This window comes from Pseudopodoces humilis, chromosome 5 (assembly GCF_049639895.1).
Source record: "Pseudopodoces humilis isolate 2021_Gansu_Grassland_sample_001 chromosome 5, ASM4963989v1, whole genome shotgun sequence".
Taxonomy (NCBI): Eukaryota; Metazoa; Chordata; class Aves; order Passeriformes; family Paridae; genus Pseudopodoces; species Pseudopodoces humilis.
This window is the reverse complement of record NC_142204.1, coordinates 19,098,973-19,116,400: the sequence shown is the minus strand read 5'-3', so window position 1 is coordinate 19,116,400 and position 17,428 is coordinate 19,098,973. Positions and strand designations below refer to the sequence as shown.

The 17,428-nt window shown below is 35.6% G+C and overlaps 1 protein-coding gene across 1 annotated transcript in view; it reads right to left on the bottom strand.

Moving 5' to 3' along the window:
* Window positions 1-17,428, bottom strand: part of PARPBP (PARP1 binding protein) — a 39,795-nt gene that overhangs the window by 9,181 nt on the left and 13,186 nt on the right. Inside the window, exons 7-9 of the mRNA XM_088055415.1 lie at window positions 7,187-7,370; window positions 2,871-3,049; window positions 1,557-1,638 (exon numbers count right to left, since the gene is read on the bottom strand). Of these exons, the coding sequence (XP_087911541.1) occupies window positions 1,557-1,638; window positions 2,871-3,049; window positions 7,187-7,370 (445 nt within the window). The remainder of the gene's footprint in view (window positions 1-1,556; window positions 1,639-2,870; window positions 3,050-7,186; window positions 7,371-17,428) is intronic.

The following is a 17,428-nucleotide window of genomic DNA, read 5'->3' as shown; positions in this document are numbered from 1 at the left end:
CCACAAATAAGGTATAGAAAGAGAAAATAAGAGAAAGATAGAAACTTAAATGTTTTCATAAAAAAAATAAAAAGAATATGGAGGAGTAGAAATATACAGAAAACTGTAGAAATTGTTAGAGAGGTAGAGAGAAAAAAACCCAGAAAAATAAAATGAGAGATCCACATTTTAAGAAAGAAATAGGATTTTATGTGAGAGGGTGAAAATCAAATATGAATGGCAGAGAACTGAATCTCACTTATAAAAGTCATTAGCTGTTCAGTAACAACCATTTTAGTTGACTCATTTTTGCTTGTTTCTATCAAAAACAGGTCAAACCAGAAAATGTCTCAAAAGTGACAGGTAATTACTTTTAGATAATTTTTGCACTTTGATACTGAACCCAGCTGTTCATGCATCCAATTACAAAACTTTCATTAAGATGAGAGAATGATCTATTTCAAGACTTTATGCAAACAACATGACATGCTTTTCCTATTTGCTGAGTAAAGCTGCAATTTAAATACATTGTTTGCATAAAATGAAGATTCTTTATCAATTTTTCATAATTTGCCTATGAGTTTTAAATTAAATTTCACACTAATTAGTGCGTGTATCCAAAATGCTCATTGTTGACCCAATCCAGAAAAAAGGACTCAAAATTAAGTCGGAGCATATTTAAAATGCATGCCAGAAATACTGACAGTGCTTTTCATTTTTATATCTTTCTACTTCTTAGACATGCACTATGTGTTCAAATTTATCTAATGTCCAGTGAAAGATTTTCCATTGTGCTGTTCTAAAACCAGTTCTGATGACTTAGAACACCTCTTCTTTACATACGAATTAGATCTGTGTTTTTACATATTCTCAGGACTAAGTCTGTAAAAAATATTATGCTCTACTTTCATTTAGCTTTCTGTTGAAATACTGAAGAAGACAAGCTCTGCCTCCATCCATAGTCCCAACATTTAAGTTTGTCAATTTTAAGGAAAAATACTATGTAAAATGCAGTGCACTGAAAGACAGAAGTTTTCAGAAACGTTCTTTTGAATAGAGCCCCCAACAATACCAACATACTCTTGTAAAATTCCGTGTCATCTACAAAAAGCAAACATTAGCACATTCATCTTATTTTTCACAAGCAATGTTATAGAAATGTCCTAAGTTTGGTACAAATAAAAAGCATCAAAATTAAAAAAAACAATGAAACCATCATTATTACTTTTTCAATGTCTGTTTTATTAGAACTAAAATCAGGTGCCTGTATTCACTTTTATCTCTGTTTTCAGATAGCTTGGTTTATTTCTATGGTCCTGAAATACACAGATAGATTAATTCAGTACACCTTCTCTAAAAAATTTTCATTAGGAAGTACTCTTAAGTTTAAAGCCTCTCTCCTCTGGAGTTTTATATATTTCTATTCATATTACGGTACTGCTCTACTTGGACCAATCACTCCAAGCCAAACTTTAGCTATGGAATGAAAATCTCAAACACCTGGCTGAAATGTAACACTTATTTTATCACTATAATTACAATGCCTCTATAGTTGCATAGCAGTTCCTACTGAGTACCTTAACTACTTTTTCATCCATGGATTTCAGAATACGTTGTCTAAGAGCTTTTGGAGAAGAGCCATTGGATCGTGCTGGAGATCTATATTAAAAAGAGGTAAGTATTCAGAACATGTAAAAGCAATTCATTAATAAAATTTTTTTCCATACCAAGTTCCTCAGAAACAGAGAGGCAAATACCTTTACTCTCCAAGCTTTACCTTATTTCCTACCTTCCTAAGGACTGTGTACTGTGACAACTGAAGATAGCATAAAAAAACCAAACCTACAGTTCCAATTTCTGGTACTCGTTTTGCAGTCTGTTTCCAATATTGTAGTTCTGCAGACACAGTATTGTTATTATTATTTGTAATGCTGGTGATGATCTTCTAAGCCACCATTCTACTTACACCCTGCTGAATAACATCTGGTTGATATTCAATATAATTTTCCACAGATTTGCAAACTTCTCAACAGAAATATTCACACAAAATGTTGCCACTCTTTTACATGTCATGTAATTAGTTACGTACATCAATGAAAAATTTGATGCCTATAATAATGAAAAAATTAATGATTCATATAAAGGGAAATTTTTTGGTCTTGAAATAAGAACTAATCTATGCATTTTTAAGTAATTACTTCTGTCTTTACGGTCATGAAAAATCAATGAGCATATGAGAATAGGTTTTTGAACAGTAATTAATTAATTATTTAGCTCATTTTATTCATTATTTTCATAAATAAAATTTGGTTTATTTAGCTTGTTATTTATTTTATTTATTTCTAGTTGTCTGTGGCGCAAAATTTCTGCCAGCCTTGCAATGGTTCTCCAGTTCTAATTGCCAAGATATGTAGCTTCAAAACAGCTTCATCATGTTACTGTCTACACTATTGTTCTGGTTCATGAATCCTCTTTGTAACCAATAATGTCAAAATTTTCAGCATTCTGTTTTTTCAACAACTAATGATTCCTCAAGATCAGGGACCAAGTAAAGCATCACTGCTTCTTCAGTGCATTGATAGGTGAGCATCCTCGTTGGTACCCACAGAAATGGGTTTGACGTCCTTCATAGAGTTTGTGCGGCTCAGAAATGTACTATCTCAAAAAAATCCATGTTAAAAAAGTACCTTGAAAATACAGAAAATGCAAATGAAGACTTAGAAAACTTTTTGAAAACTCAAAACCGTTATAAAATTGCTTTCCCTTTACACTTAATCTCAGCACACTGCACATTGATTGTTTGCTTTAAATAACGTCAATGCTTTGCTGGACTCCCAGATCCTTAAAAAAAGCCCAAACAAACACAACAAAAGCAATCTCCTAATACTCACCTAAAGAGAGTCAAAACAGAGGTGATGCCACACAGATTTAAACTTTCATTGTCACACAACAGATCCGCTTTGTTCTGTGTAGGAGGATTGACAGCTTCTTCATCCAGAAGAGCTAGCAAGACCTTTACAGTATCTCTGCCACAATAGGCAGTGCCATGATTTATGGAATGCAATTTTGGCTGAAAGTAAATAAAAAAGGAACATAAAACAGCAAAGTTCAACTAGCCAGACCAATAGCTCACCTCCAAAATCAATCCACATTAGCACAAGGTGTGAGAACCCCCTCCTTTCCTTTTGCAGTGAGCCTTTATGGGGAATTTCTCCATGGGAAAGTTTCTATCATCCCAAGCAGTTAGTGGAATTTAGATCTCTGATAGCTACGTGTATACACTGACCAGCAAGTCACACAGAAAAATATACAAATTTATGCTGAAATTGTGCAGCAGAAATGAACGCTCTATTTTCTAGTACACAAACACATTCTGGTGAAGTCCAACCACTCTAACAATCTGCTAAAGCAGTTGGTTAAAAGTGAGATTTCCATCAAGATTTGACAACAGAGGTACTTGGCACAATTTCCTGTTGTTTGGGTGAATTCCTCACGATTTTCCACAAAAAAGAATTCCTTAAAGAAAAAAAAACAATCTGCATCTGGAAGTGCTCAATGCAACCATCAGCAGTACAGATGGAGAAATCCATAGCCACTGTGGGACTTAAAAAATTGAAAGTTAGCTATATTTTTCTTTATAGGTACAAGGAATTCCACAGAGAAGTTTAGGGCTTAATACACAGTGGTAGTTTTATAAAAATTATTTGCTCTCTTATTTACTAATACACAGAAACACTGAATACTCTGACTTAATTCTGAAGGGCAAGACAAGCAATGAACTGCATTTATCTAACCAGTTAAATGCTGTTAAACAGTCTTGAAAAGATAATATTCTATTTTTCTCTCTATTTAATTACATCAGTGTATGTAGCTTTCAAGAAACCATAGCAACACATGTCAGCTACTATAAGTTATAATCAATAGCTAGAAATAGCAATTACAGAAATAGTTGTTACTTGACTTTACAGAATTGCCCTATTTCAGTTCCAAATTTTATTCTGAACCTCTTCAGTCATTACATCATCATAACAGATTTTTATTAAACATAGATTTTCATTAAACATCATGTGTGTCACTGTGAATTTGTCTTAATGACAAAAGTACGTATTTGGAATCATCTTGCCTAATGAAACACAGAGGAAAAATCTTTAGAAATAACTTTCGGAAATCTCAAGTACTGCAACACCAGAGACTCACTCTGTATATTAACCATGGACAAAAGTCCAAGGCAAAATAAGAACTCTAGGTAAGCCGACAAAAAGATCTCTGTAAGACAAAAAAAAAAATCTTGTTTGTAAATAAGCTTAATCATTAATCAAATTATTAAATAAAAGAGTTGCTCAGTTTTTCAAGGGTAGTGACCACCAGCTAATCCAGACTATTCTGGTTAGTTCCATCCAGAAGAACCAGCCAGATTCCATTTACAGTAGTAATTTTCTTAGGAAGAAATAAATCATAATTCCTATTAGTCAGTTGTGCAGGCTTCAACACAAAATAGTGCTTCCTGCTGCATAAAGCAATAACTTTTCCTGGAGCTCCAGATTCTTATACACCAGGTATTTGCAGAAAAACTGAGCTATGATGGAAGAAAGCTGACACTGCCTGGAGAAAAGCAAATATTTTTCTAACAAAGTTATGCTTTTCAGGTACATTTTATGAGGAGGCAGCTTTACCAGGAACTAGTGGAAGCATAATTTTCAACTCTATACTTAGGATCATGTTTTAAATTTGCACTCAAAGAAATAATTCAATCTCTTGCGTAAGAAAAACCCTAACATCCTATCAAACCAGTACATAAATTGAATGTAGATCATTTTTTCTGAAAAGTTATAGCATCAGGGGATTTCCTTATTAAGTGAAACCAAACCAAAACTCCCAAGCTCTATGCAAGAATCAGAAAAAACATTAAATCTTTGCTATACTGAGATCTTAATTGAACAATACAGATGTTCTAATTTCTAATAGAGCTTGAATTAATTTGGAAAACTTACTGGACTTTTTCAATTTTGCTTTCTTTTTTCTTTACAAAAGGCAACCTATCCCTCCATATGTTTAGTAAAACGTTCCCGCACGCCACTTTCACTAAAATATGCCACTAGGTATCACTATCTTAATATTTGTCTAAGCTCCCTTTTCCACCCCTTCTCTCTGTGAATCGTTATGCTTAAGGATAATTGTTAAAAAAGACAATTCATCACAATCTTCACAGACTTCAATTACACCAACAAAAAGAATTCCCCACACCAAAATAACAAACACAGCACTGACAGGGACAAACAACTGACACACATTCTACCCCTCAGCCCTCCACAATTACAATAAAAAAAAGTATATTTCCCCACACTTAGACTATTCTCTACCAATGTTCAATCCACATTTTTCCCATTACCTCTCTCAACTACTGTCCTTATCTCTAATCCCTCAGGCCCCACAAAGGACTGTGCTGGCTGATCCCAGTTTGCTGCCAGGTGCTCGCCAAGCTGCTCTATTCTTCCTTCTCCTAAACAGAACAGCAAGTGAAAAAATCTTGAAAAAAGCTCATGGGAGTAAGATGAGGACAGGTGGTTCACTTACAAATCACAGGCAAAATAGATTTGACTCTACGAAATTTACCTAATTTACTGACATTTAATCATAATGGGACCCCTTCCTTCTTCCCAGACTCAACATCACTCTCAATTTTTCTACCTCCTTCCCTCAAAATGGCACAGGGGGACAGGGAATGAGCTCCTAACACTTTGACCTTCTGCTTCTTCCTTATACTCTTCCTCTTCTCTGTGTGGGATACCTCTCCCATGGGATACAGCCCTTCATGAACTTCTCCACTGCAGGTCCTCCTCACATCATCAGGATACAACTATCTTTGCTATCTTCTGTCTCAACAAGGATACTGGTAAACATTTCTACAGAGTCCTTAGACTATGAACTTCTGGAGAACAGTAAGAAACAAATACCATTTTGGAAAAGCAATGGTGAATTTCTCTGAGGAATGAAATTTTAATAAAATGTTTACTTGGCTTATAATGAACTACATAATTTTTTTAAATTTTATTGGTAACACAAGTAGCTAAATAAAGACAGAACTGATGACAGTTATCATTTTCTAAGACAAATAGAAGGATATGAAAGGGAAACAGGGAAATACACTGAACAAGCATTCATAGGAAACAGGAAAATGAGGCTGAAATATATATCCAACATACTCAGTGGAAAAACATGTTTAAACCAGCTTAACTAGCCAATAGGGTTTTAGCTGCCTTAAAAAAAAAAAAGGACACTGAAGGTTTGATTAAAATTTGTTAAAAAATCTTTTGCTACCATGGCATAAATCCAATAATTTCACAAAACAAAGCATCCTAACAATTCTAAACACATTGAAGGGTATCTATATTTTTTTTTAAATTTGCTAGAAAAACAAATTACATTACATATCTTATACATCAACAATGTAAAATAAAGTTGATTTTTTAATCACAAAAAGATTATAATCTAAGCCTGAGTAGATTCACAGTACATGAACAACAAATAGAAATGCTGTATTATGCCCTCAACGCCTCACTTAGAATTTTCAATACCCCAATTCCTTCCATGAAAACAAAGTCATTAATAGTTTCATTAATGTCATGAAACACTAAAACAGAAAAACTTACACATGATTTGTTTGGGGCTTTAATTCCCTTCCCACTACACATTTTACCATCCTTATTTTTTACATATTTCACCTTACTTTGAATGCCCTACCCTTTGAAATACTTGATGCTGTACTAATTAAAACCTGGGTATTTTAATAAAAAATTACTGATAGATGTTCTCAAATCTTAATTCTACTTTCATGAGGGTTTTTTTTTTGTAAATTTGTTATACATTTACTGCTTTGAAATTAACAGCAAATCTGACACTTCTGATTATCTACATTTATAACTGCACAACCAAATAAAGCTTTTAAGAGCATTTCATTTGCAATTTTGAAGTAAGAAATTTAGTTACTGTAAATCAGCTGTTTGATAATCACAGTGTAATCCTTAAGTTTAAGTCTTTCAACAAGTTTAAAATCACAGCAAAGAGGAAATGACTACTCTTATACAGCTAGGAAAAAGATTATACTCTATAGATAGTCCTTGAAAAATTAAAAAGAAACAAAACAGGCAAAATATATTTACTTTCTTATAAAGCTAAATAATAAAAAGAACAAAAGAAGTCCCATTACCCGTGCTGGACTGACTCCAGTAGTGCTAGCAGTCAAGGCTTCCTGTTGTGAATCGATAATATTTTTAATCTTCAAATCCAAATCTTGTACAACTTCCTCTACTGCCTGACAGAAAGGATCCCCATTGCTTCGGCCTTTTATCAAATGCATCTTCACTGTTGACAGAATTCGCCCCCCTGCGATTCTGAAAATAGGCACAGGGTCATCTCCACATTAATCTTGGCAACACTTTAGTATACCTATTAATGCTGAACATAGCCAGCCTTCACTGTTCAGAGAGAACTGCTTTGATCTTTTAAATCAAGCAGCAGTGTAGACGTATTGTCCAACACAATAGTTTGCTAAAATAAAAAAAGATTACAAGGAAAGGTAATGAATTAAGCATTTAGTAATACTCTGAGCTGCAATACAAAACTAACTTCTCATTAGAAGTGCAAAGAAAAGTACTTTCTTAAAACCTACATTTATGATTTTGCTCATAAACTGTCAAGTATAAACAAAATTTTTCACTCAAACATGCAGTCCTGTTTAATACCCTATTAGATTTGAGTCTTTTCTGCTTTGTGAAGTTGCTTCAAAATCCCAATCTTCTTTCAATTTTATTTAAATAGATAGTAATTAGACCACATGAACATCTCTATTAGCTATAAAGGCACACTCTCATCTCTTTCTTCAGCAAACGTGACTGACTACATTAATTAAGATTTTGTGAACGAAAGAAAAAGCTCCTTGAGTCAAAAGCTTAACTTTTTCCAGTAGCTAAACAAAACATTTTGTTTCACCATTGCTTGAGCTTGGGCAAAGAGAAAAAACATCACAAGGACCACTCAGCCCTCCTGTATAATAATACATCTCTTCCCAAAAATTTCTTTTTATTCCTAAATTAGGTTTACAGTCCACATCAAAGCAGAAATGTAGCATCCTGGGCTGCTATTGGCACCTACAGTATAATTTTTATATTCATTTATGATGCTGTAAATGACAGTTCTGTCAAAACCCCAAAGCAATGGCTTCATTACTCCAGATCACGTAGCCAAGAGTGACATGATGACTCAGTTTTCAACTTCCTCCATGTTCACTGCTTTCCTTCACGCTCCTGCAAGCTTGCCCTAAAAAGGGTATCTTAGAAATGCAAATAAAGATGTATTTTGTATACATTAAATAATGAAGATAAATCTTAGAATTCCAATTGGGAGAAACATTATCAAATTAAACTCTGCATGTCTACATTCATGTAAAATGTAAAATAATTAGGCAGAACTAGGTAAGAATAGGAACCGAGACAGGAAAAATAGTTTGTTTATATTGTTTCCACTTAAAATACATGGAAGGAACTGGGCCAGGGACCTTACTGTTTTGGTTTATTCTGGCTGAACAAGACTCCTGTAAATAACTTGAAAAACCTGACATTAACATGAAATTTTTGGGGTGGGGGGGTGGGGGGGGGGGTTGTTGTTTCTTGGGTTTTTTTTAAAAGGAAAAAAAACAACTATTTCCACACAAATCTCAACTTCAGCTTTTACAGACTAAAGATGATACAATTCACATTAGATTTCCAGACTCCATTAAACAGAAAAACTTATGCATTTAAAGAAATTTAAGCACTGTGCATGCACTTGGCCAAAAGAAAAATCACCATGTCAAGTCTCTCTATATACAGGTCAAGACACATCCAAATCTTGGAAAAGACAGTTTAAAAAAAATTTTAAAAGTCTATTTACCACTTCTCCAAACCCCACAATTTAATCTAACCACAAAAGAAAGAAAAGTTCAAAGGGAAGTGAAAAAAAAATCCACCACAAGTTGTCAAGAGGTAAGGGGAGAGCACTGTTGAAGAAGAGTTCTGTTTCAGAGATGCATATGGGAACTGTAGCCAAGTCTCCTGACGATTCGTGCCAGACTGATCTGTTTTCCTCAATCCTAAACTTACATTTTCCAAAATCATATCCTCAAATGAGAAACGCATTCTATTAAATGAGAAATGAACCTAGAACTTCAAGACAAATCAGCAGGTGAAGGGTTTGACTGAAATTCCCTGTGAAAACCAGGTTCAGTTATTTCTGCCTACAGACATGTTGAACTTATTTGTAAATAAGTAATAAATTTATAATTTCCACACATTTTATATATATCCCCATATGTATGCTGGAAGAAAAAATATTATTATATAACTAGTACTGGGGACTAGCACAGTTAATTAACATAAGCATGCCCTTAATTTAAATGCTTTGCTCTGCAAAACTCGATTATAGATTTATAGATTTTTCAATGGGAAAAAATAACAAACCTTTCACAAAAACATTTTTTACTTTTTTTTTTTTTTGCCTCTACAGCTCAATGCCAACTAAAGATATTTGTTAGTAGAAATGAAGTTCATTTAATCTCCTCCCCATACTCCTCCTTTTCCAGGAACGACTTCCAGTCTCCTATCAGATACACAGTACTAACTAGAGCAAGGAAAAGGAGAAGTTTATTTATACATCAGCTAGAATTTTATCAACAGGCCAAGACAAAATGCTGATTTTGTGTGAGGATTAATACTGAAATGCCCTGCCACAACTTATGCCATTTTACACCAGAACACAAGTTGTATTACTAGTCATATATATATATATCCATATATATACACATATATACACATAAAATGTTGAATCTAGATCCATTTCTAGTGAGGTTCAAAAAGATTAACTAAAAGCATGATGATAAAAGGAAAATGTGGTAAAAAAGCACCTGGGTTGTTTGAGGTTTTGCTTATTTATCTTACAAAGATGACACCCTATTAGAGATGGCTCTGATACTACTCTTTTATAGAATTATATTACTCAGAAGATCAGTTGAATTTGAATGAACTTTAAAATATCTGATATTGCACTAAAAAAACATTTATAGGAATTAAATAAAGTTGGAAACTGTTATCCACTTTGCAGCTCCTAACAGCTGGAAGGACCACAAAGGTTTGTTTTAAATATGGAATTACATGGGCATCTCTTATGATAATTTTTACAGCAGCAAAAGTTAAGGATTTTTGTTCTTTTTAATTCTGAAAGGGAAGCAAAAAAACTAGTTGAATTCAAGAATGAACTTGATACATTAAACTAAGCAATGCCATTTGTCTAATGCAATTGCAAAGACCTTATCCTTTCTAGTTAGTGCTCCTGCTAAAAAAGTTTTCTGTCATGTCCCATTCAGATCACAGGCTACTGATATGAGGTACTCTAGGATAAAGTGCTTCAGCATCACATCCATAGTCTTTTAAACTATATTGAAGGACTCTGATCAAATACAGTAAGCAAATATAGTTATCAGTTGCCACTATGGCAGAGGTTGTAAAACAGTATTTTTTTAAAAGCTAGTAATATGCCTCTCTTCAGAGTCACATGCAACATTTCTTAGTTCAAAAGGTATAAACTGAAAACAAACTCAACCAGAAAACAAAATTTTATCCTTTACTATGATAGAAATAGCCAAAGAAAATTCATCAGTGTAATTATAAATGGAAGAAAACCCTAACACTTTAGAAACAATCACCTTCCACTACCCAACAATGTTTAAACACAGATGCCTGAAATCAGTAGTACAATGGCAATCCTTCAATGAACGGATCTGATCAAGTCCAAACATGACCATCAGCATGAAGACTCACAAGTATTTCAGACCAGCTGACAGAAGGATTACCTTCTTACCTTCCTCCCTTCCTCAGACTTAACCAGCACTTAAACGGTAGACAGCCCAAGCAAGATTCAGCTCACCTGTCTCATAGAGAAAAACAAACGTCTACATATAGATAAAATTTATCATATGTTAAAAATACATTATTTGCACTAGTGCTTCTAAAGAGAGTTTAAAAAAAACTACTGCAGTGTAAAACTCCACCTGCTACCCAGGTACTGGACAAATCTGATCTTCTGCCACTGGTTTCTTCTACTAAAATTATTAACAGATCTTGTACCCACTTGAACACTTTTTGCCTTACATCATCTGAGTCCCAACCTTATCCTTTTCTAATTTTCTTTATCAAACCATCTTTTCTTATGTAGAAGTATAAGAAACTCATAGCACACCTTGTCTATTTTGTTTCCACTGACATTGTCATATAAACAAGCTCCCCTGCTTACCAAAAATCTAAAAGACATCAGCAAAAACTCATCCTCCAGAACTCAGGCCACAGTGTGAAAAGTTAATATGATGCAGGAGCACTTCTATTTATTTTCTTGAAATACATCTTTTTTGGAAAAGACTAAAATAGCACAAGCAAGGAAAAAAAATGTTGAGGATATGGACAATATTCAAAACCTGATAAAAAGCAGAGTCCTGAAGTCTATTCCAAGAACAGAAAAGAATATATCAAAATTCTATTATACTAAGGTCAACATTTTTAATCATTCATTTCAACTTCAACCGAGGTAAAAAACAGATGACAAATATAAAGCTAACTGACCTAGGTAGTAGGAACAAGTGTCTTAAAATAAATCACAAACATCTAGTGATCAGGGTGTAGGAGGAGATCACAGCCTTTTTTCCTCATTATGGATTTAAAAGATGATTTAGAACTTGATGACAACTGATCAGTTATCCAATTTTTTAATTTAGAGCTATAGGAAGAGAGCAGCAGTAATTCCATTCTCAAACACAAAGCAGCAAGATGTCAACTAGAAATCGATATACCTGGTTAGAAGTGCAGGAAAAAATCTATGAAGCAGTACAATACAAATGCTTCTAACAGAGCAGTAACCGTGTTGTTAAAGCAAATCTAAAGACTTATTTCTTAGGTTATAGGCATACATTTCAAAAAATTAGCAGTTCATGTTCATTTAGATTTCAAAATTTCAAAAAAATCATATCATTGTGCTTATCTAGATTTAAAATATAACTGTAAAAGAAAAACACTATATCAAAGCATTCATAGTACTCAAAAATTCCACCTCCAGCAATGGACGTATGATTATTAATCTAATTTTCTAATGTATCAACATTAAATGAAGATTCTTCCTTAGATACTCTGGAGTTATTATATCCATAAAAAAACACAGCAAAAAAATAAACCTGTTGCAGCGCATTTTTCCATCTTGCTGCTACTGCTTTTGCTGTATTGGCTGAAATTACTCTTTCAGCTTGGTGGAAGAAACTAGAGTGACTCTTCATACTCTCCCCTCCGTCCCAAGTTTTGCTACCCAAGTCTGGTGACAAAGTTACTATAAAAGCAAACAAGTATTCTTCCCAGAATACATCTTGATAAGCAGCCATTGAATTCCCTGTGAGAAAGTTCTAATAGGCAAAGGCGCTCAGGCCAGCTGTTATTAATTATAATAACATAAATTATATTATACTATAATAATATTATGAGCACAGGACCATTCCATCACAATACTTAGGAAAATATGCAGAAATATCAGCAGACCAGCTTGGCTAAAACAGTAAACTGATGACAGAGCTTGAAAGCGAAAGAGCTTTATACAGAATGGTGAAGAAAGGACAAGTTACAAATGATCTAGAAGCATCACAGGGGCATTTAGGGATGTTATCAGGAAAACCAAAGCTCAGCTGGAGTTGAGAATTACAAGGAATGTTAAAAGAGCTTCACCTGATGAACAAAGAAAATGAGGGACCTTTGCTGAAAGGCAGATTTTACAACAGTGTGGACACAGATAAAACCAAAGTACCCTGTGTGCCTTCTTTGCCTCAGTCTTTACCAACACCTGGAGAATTTTTCAGAAAAAATACTGCCAGCAGTGGATAAAGATCAAATCAGGCTTCACTTGACAGTACTGAGTACGTTTAAGAACATTGAATGAAATGGATTGAATTCAAGATCCTTATGAGGGAAAAACCCTCATAAGACAACTTTATACTGGCTTTGAAAAGTCATGGTGACCAGGTGAGGTCCCTGACAAGTAAAGAAAATCATTGCCAAAAAAAACCAAAAACAAAACCAACAAAACCTAAAACCCCCAAAAGGACAGTATGGGGGACCACAAGTTCATCAGCCTCATTTTGTTCCTCAGGAAAATAATACAATATATGTCTTCTAAGAACACATGTATGGGCACATGAAGGATTAGGTGATAGCTGGTAACTATAAACATGTAGTTATCAAATGTAAATTATTCCTGACCAACCTGCTTTTCCCCTATAATAAAATGACTCGATTTGCAGACCAGGACAGAATGGTGGGTGCCACTTCCCTTAATTGTAGCAAGGGTTATCAACACTGAGAATCAGAGAATACACTCAATATAGGAGTATTGACGTTACAGTCTGGACGGATGGACAATTAGAGGAGTTAACAACTGGTTGGATCACCACGCTCAGCAGGCAGCAAATGTGTTGTAACAATGGAGTAACATAGGGGCCTATCCTGAAACCTGTTCTTTTTTCTATTATCTTTGGCAGTGACTCTCTAAAATTGCATGCTCTTCAAGTTTGCAGATGACCAAATTGGATGGAACAGTCAATACACTTGAGGGCAGAGCTGCCACGCAAAGATACCTAAACAGACAAGAGGAATGGGCTGACAGGAACCATATGAAATTCAACAAGACATGCGAAGTCTTGGAAAGGAATAACCCCTTGCAATGATACCGGCCAGGAAGCAGCTCTGTGTAAAAAACCTTGGTGCATGTTCAGCAAGGGAGCTGCGAGCCAGGAGCATGCCTTGGCAGCAAAGAAGGCCTACAGTATCCTTGGCTCCATCAACAGTAGCGTAGCCAGTAGTCTGAGGAATGTGATTATCCCTCTCTAATCAGCACTCGTTGGACCAAATTTAGAATACTGTGTCCAGTTTTGGGCCCCCAGTCCAGGAAAGACACTGATAAACTGGAGCAAGTTCAGCAGAGAGCTGCCAAGCTGGTCAAGGAGACATGCCCTGTGAGAAGCAGCTACGGGAACAGCTTGTTCAGGCTGCAGAAGAGAAGGCTTCAGGGGGATTTACTAACAGATTTCCAACACCTACAGGGTGGCAACCAAGAAGATGGAGTCAGACTCCTCATGTTGACAGACAGTGAAAAAAGACAATAGGCATAAACTGAAATAAGAGAGGTCCCAACTCAATATCAAGAAAAAAACCCCACAACTTTTCACCGTGAGGACAAAAGCAGTGGAATAGGCTGCCAAGAAGGAGATTAAAAGCCTCCAAGGATGGAGCCTGTACAAAGCTTGTCTGGATAAAGCCCTGATTAACCTGAGCTGACTCCATAATTGACCCTGCTTTGAGTGGGATGTTGGACCAAAAACTTTCTGATGTTCTATCCAACCTGAATTATTCTATAATCCTAAATTTAAGCAATCCTATATACAATGTTTTGCATATGCTTGCACAACTTTCCAGCAACTTTAGACCACAAACCTCCAGGGCTGTGTGAACACTGTCCAATTAACTCAAACATCCAGCACAAGTCTATCTAGAGTCCAATGTGCTTTCTCTCCCCAGATAGTACCGCACCTCGAGATGCAATCACGGCTTCCCAAAGGAAGAACGTAAGAAATAGCATTTCTCCTGTCGAGGGGAAGCAGAGAGCGTTAATCCACATGGCGAAGGAGAGCTGTGTGATGCTCCAGCGGGCTGCGGAGGCTGCAGGGGCCCGCGATGCGGAGCCGCTCCGGAGCACCGCGCTCACTCCGATGGGGCGAGCGGGACACGGCGAGAGGGACCCGGCTCCGGTGTGAGCTGGGCGATGGTGACACCCAGTGGCCGCTGGCTGCGCCGAGGGCAGCGCCCAGCCGTGGGGAAAACACGCTGCCAGCCTCCCAACTTGGCTATCTACAAAATCAGTGGGCATTGTTAAAGCCTATGTATATGAACGCACACCCCACACATCCCCCCATACTAACCATGGAGCACAGTAACCAACGTGACAAATGACCTTCTGTCCTTCAGTTCTAACAAACTTGGGAAAAGTCATTTCAGGAGTTCTTCTGGCTTAAAAGAAAAGGGTTTCCAGAATGATGGATTAGAACTGCAGCTTTTCATTTATACCAACAGGAAAGGGTTTTCAGATCCTAAGGTGCATAATAATCATCCATTTCACTGACAAATAAACCACTGATATGCTCCTTGTCAAGAAACAGATGTAAAAAAGTAGAACATCCAAGTTCTCCATTTACTGCATTAAAATTGTCCAATTCTTAGACCCACAAATCTATAAATAGTTTTAGCATTACAAGTTCTACTGCACCCACAAATATTAATGAAATATTCATGCTTGATTCTTGAAAGATTAGTGATGTCTTCTAATATTAGACATCTAGAGAATAAGGAGAGGCAATTTCAACACATCAGAGACTTGTAGGAATGTTCAGTCTTCAGTGACTACACCTTGAAACTACGAAATTTCATTTTGTCTTTCCATTTCTCCTGCTATCAGGAGATATTTGAATCAAATCACCATAATTTAATGAAACTTCCACTCTGTTTGACAGATTTCCCTTTGTTCATCAATCTGCTGTTCACTTTCTCAGCTGAATGATGGGGAGATGAGAAACTTTTTTATTCTCCACAGGTTAGCAGACAGATATTGCACAACCAAGTAAGTTCAAAATATTCTTAACCACTTCCCACCGCTGTCCAAGGTCTTCAATTTGGTTTCTAGATTCCCAAAGCAAAGGAATCAGGCAGATGAAGAAAGCCTCTTTTCAATGTGTCCCACCATTTCTTTGGCTACTTTGTATTTTGTGCAATATCAAGTTTCATAAGATCTCCACTAACAAAAATAAACAAATAAAAGATTTCTAATCATTAAGTAAAAATGCAGCATTTTCCTTGTGGCATAGCCAGTACAGAGGCCTAGTTAATGTAGGTTGGCTAATCTCCGCATGAGAGAAACAGCAATACTGCAGACAGGTCGTCTAGTTTGCTCTTGGATTTCTTAGTGGTCTCCTACAGACCAAGCAACTCAGGAATCTGCTGCATTGTTGCCTTTTTCCCCTCTCTGGTCTTTACTTTGCGGCAGTAACAGAACTAGAGAAAATTTTTTGCACAGAACTAGATCCTCTGAAACTCTGAACAACTGCCACATGACAGGCAGGACACACAGTCCTCATCCACGTGACATACCAAACACTTGGAAACATCTACAGATACATAGATAAAAAGCATATTTTACACTGTGAGGGTATAAAGCCCATATGGAGTACAAGAGGTACTACAAATAGCACAGTACAGCCACCTTCCAACTTGGTCAGCAAGACAAAGAGCAATACTTACATGTGTACAGCCAATTTAATGCACACACCAGAACCTGACATTAACAAGATTTATATCCCAAAATAAATGGCACTACAGGTGCAGCAGGGAAAGCTACACAATAAATATCAGAATGCTATAAAGCATTCCCAAGCTCTAGAGAATTCACCCAGTGAGAAACTGGTAACTGCCAGCAACTATCCCACTTGCATTTTTCTCACATTTAAACATTCTCTTTTAAACAAAGGAGTAATTAACAAGATACAGCATTTTATGTTACACTTTTCTGAACTGTATTTGCCTGAAAAGGTCTTTTCATCTTAAAAAGTTCATGCACATAAATATTGTTCCATTTCTCATTTTTTATCAATATACAGTGCCAGATATTATTTAAACAAAGAGAAATAGCATATACTATATGTTGAGCTAATAGTTTTCTTTAATCATCAGCACAGACAGTATGTCTCTGGCATCCAGAACGTTGAAATGAAAGAACAAAGAAGCAGAATAAAAAAACAAGACAAAACTGCAAAACAACTTCAGAAATACTTCCCACTTCCAGCTTCAATGGAAACTGAACATTGACTTATATAATGCTTAATTATAACATTTTGTTTTCCACTGTGAGGATTAGATTCAATTCAAACTTTTTTAAAAAAAGATTATTTAGTATCAAGGACAGAACTATTATAGCTGATTTGCCAAAGTTTTGTATGGAAAAAACACTGATTGTAAATGACAAAATTACTAATTCCTATAAAGCTTAAGAAAATAACTCTTCTCTCTGTAATAATGCCTGCACTTACCAATTCAAACCCCTGTGTTACATTTACACTTCTCTAATTAATCACACATTTATAAGCCTACCCAAAAGAGTAACTTCAGTTCTTCAAACATATTCAAAATCAGATTGCAACTCCACCAGAGCCTCCCTAAGATATAATTCTTATGCTTCACTTATAGAACTAAAATGAAAGAAAGAAAAGTCTAAATAATCAACATTGTCATTTGTTAGCAAAAATAGAGTCGTTTACATAAGCGTAAACAGAATGAAATAACCAAAA